The sequence below is a fragment of the Lathyrus oleraceus genome, chromosome 3 (assembly GCF_024323335.1).
Source record: "Lathyrus oleraceus cultivar Zhongwan6 chromosome 3, CAAS_Psat_ZW6_1.0, whole genome shotgun sequence".
Classification (NCBI taxonomy): Eukaryota; Viridiplantae; Streptophyta; class Magnoliopsida; order Fabales; family Fabaceae; genus Lathyrus; species Lathyrus oleraceus.
The window spans coordinates 152,337,004-152,338,857 of record NC_066581.1 but is presented as its reverse complement, the minus strand read 5'-3'; the positions used below and the strand labels follow the sequence as shown (position 1 = coordinate 152,338,857).

General features: G+C 33.3%; 1 protein-coding gene across 1 annotated transcript; it reads right to left on the bottom strand.

The window, feature by feature from the left end:
- Positions 1 to 855: 855 nt before the first annotated feature.
- On the bottom strand, positions 856 to 1,624 carry LOC127125924 (histone H4). The gene has a single exon (XM_051054782.1). The coding sequence runs from the start codon at positions 1,333 to 1,335 to the stop codon at positions 1,024 to 1,026; it is 312 nt and encodes a 103-aa protein (XP_050910739.1). The 5' UTR covers positions 1,336 to 1,624; the 3' UTR covers positions 856 to 1,023.
- Positions 1,625 to 1,854: the final 230 nt, after the last annotated feature.

Here is a 1,854-nt window from a genome sequence, read left to right as displayed (position 1 = left end):
CTTGAATTTCAGAACTAAAATCAATCACACACGTCTCACAATCACTCGTCTTCGCTTTGATGTTTTCGTGGATCCGAATTGAAGCTTTAAATATCAATTGTTGGTGCACAAAAGAAAGAAGATGAAAATGATGAAAATGATAAAAATAGAAGAGAAAGAAGAGATTGAGAAAAAAGTTATAACTAACTTATAAAAAAAATAAAAATTGTTATGGATTAGTTCTATATTACGATCTATATTATAAACTAAAATCGCACTTGATTTATATGTTAATCAAGTCAATACAAACTAAATTAAACTTAAAAATATAAACTTAAATGAATGAATCTAACATACCAAACTTACACTTAATATCAACATTTTTTTATGTTTTATCCTTTATGTAATTGAGAACCATTTCAAGATGGTTGAATGAAAAATAAGGTTGTGACAATTCCCTTCTTTCATCTTAAATTCGTTTGGATTTTCACTCACTCCCTCGAAGTATGCATATCAAACGACACCAGCAGGCTGCATCACTAAACTCCCAAATGAGATCAATTTATATTATATTCAGTTACTGAGAAAAACATTTGAAATAATTATCCAATAAACAACTTAGAACTATCAACACACATAGTGAGGGACTAATGTAATTTTGCAAAACAACACTTTCGTATATCATTACCTCAAACCCATTCAACTTATCATAGTTAACACAGTCCATAATCTAGGGAGATAAATTGATATTTCACATGGTAATTTCTTCTGTAACTTTTATCTTTATTTTCTTAAGTTGAGTTGGCGTTTTAAGTATACCATATTATAATAAAAGATTAAAAGTTAAAATCAATGTTGCAGAAAAGAAAATAGATATAAAAAGAACACAGAACAAATTATTCAGTTCAATTCAAACAGATCCAAATCCAAGACTAATCTAATCAAAAGAACAGAAGAAAAAAACACGCCTAATATTTCAAGATTAACCAACATTTACAACAAAACCAAGCTAGGGCAAACGAAACCCTAAATTGAGAACCAAAATCAACCACCGAAACCGTAAAGAGTCCTTCCTTGCCTCTTCAGAGCGTAAACAACATCCATGGCGGTGACAGTTTTCCTTCTAGCGTGCTCAGTATAGGTGACAGCATCACGAATAACATTCTCAAGAAAGATCTTGAGAACACCGCGAGTTTCTTCATAGATGAGACCACTGATTCTCTTGACACCACCTCTTCTGGCCAAACGACGAATTGCAGGCTTGGTAATTCCCTGGATGTTGTCGCGAAGCACCTTTCTGTGCCTCTTTGCTCCTCCCTTTCCCAAACCCTTTCCTCCTTTACCGCGACCTGACATTTTCTTACACGGTGAAGAAACTGTACTTTTGTTATAGTTATGAAGTATGCAGATCTGAGAAATGAGTTTATGATGAATGGAATGAAATGTCTTGGGTAGGGTTTATGTATGAGCTTTGCGAGTAGTAAGAGCTGTTTAAACCGTTGATTAGAATCTAATCGATGGATGACGATGGCGATCCGTGTCGTCCTCTTTAGTTACTTACAAAATGCGTCGTTGAGTTGGTCACATGAAATATTTATTAAAATATATCAACAATTTAATATCTAGACTATCATCTCTCATATTTAATTTTTAAATTAAGTAACGCCGGAAAGTGTTTTTTCAAGTGTATCACTAGAATTTCTAAGTCAGCCACATCGTGGATGCACATGGTAATTGGAATGTGAATTGGCTTTGCAAGCTCCTTCTTCAAAAATGTACATTAGAGATTGTGAAAATCATTGCTCGAAAGGAATTAAACATAGAAGTTTAAGTGTTGCCAGTGCCTTCGACTACCTAATTAAGAATGATAGATGT

Bases quoted from the DNA above. Each gene is read 5' to 3' on its own strand.
- LOC127125924 (XM_051054782.1), bottom strand. From the start codon at position 1,335: ATGTCAGGTCGCGGTAAAGGAGGAAAGGGTTTGGGAAAGGGAGGAGCA.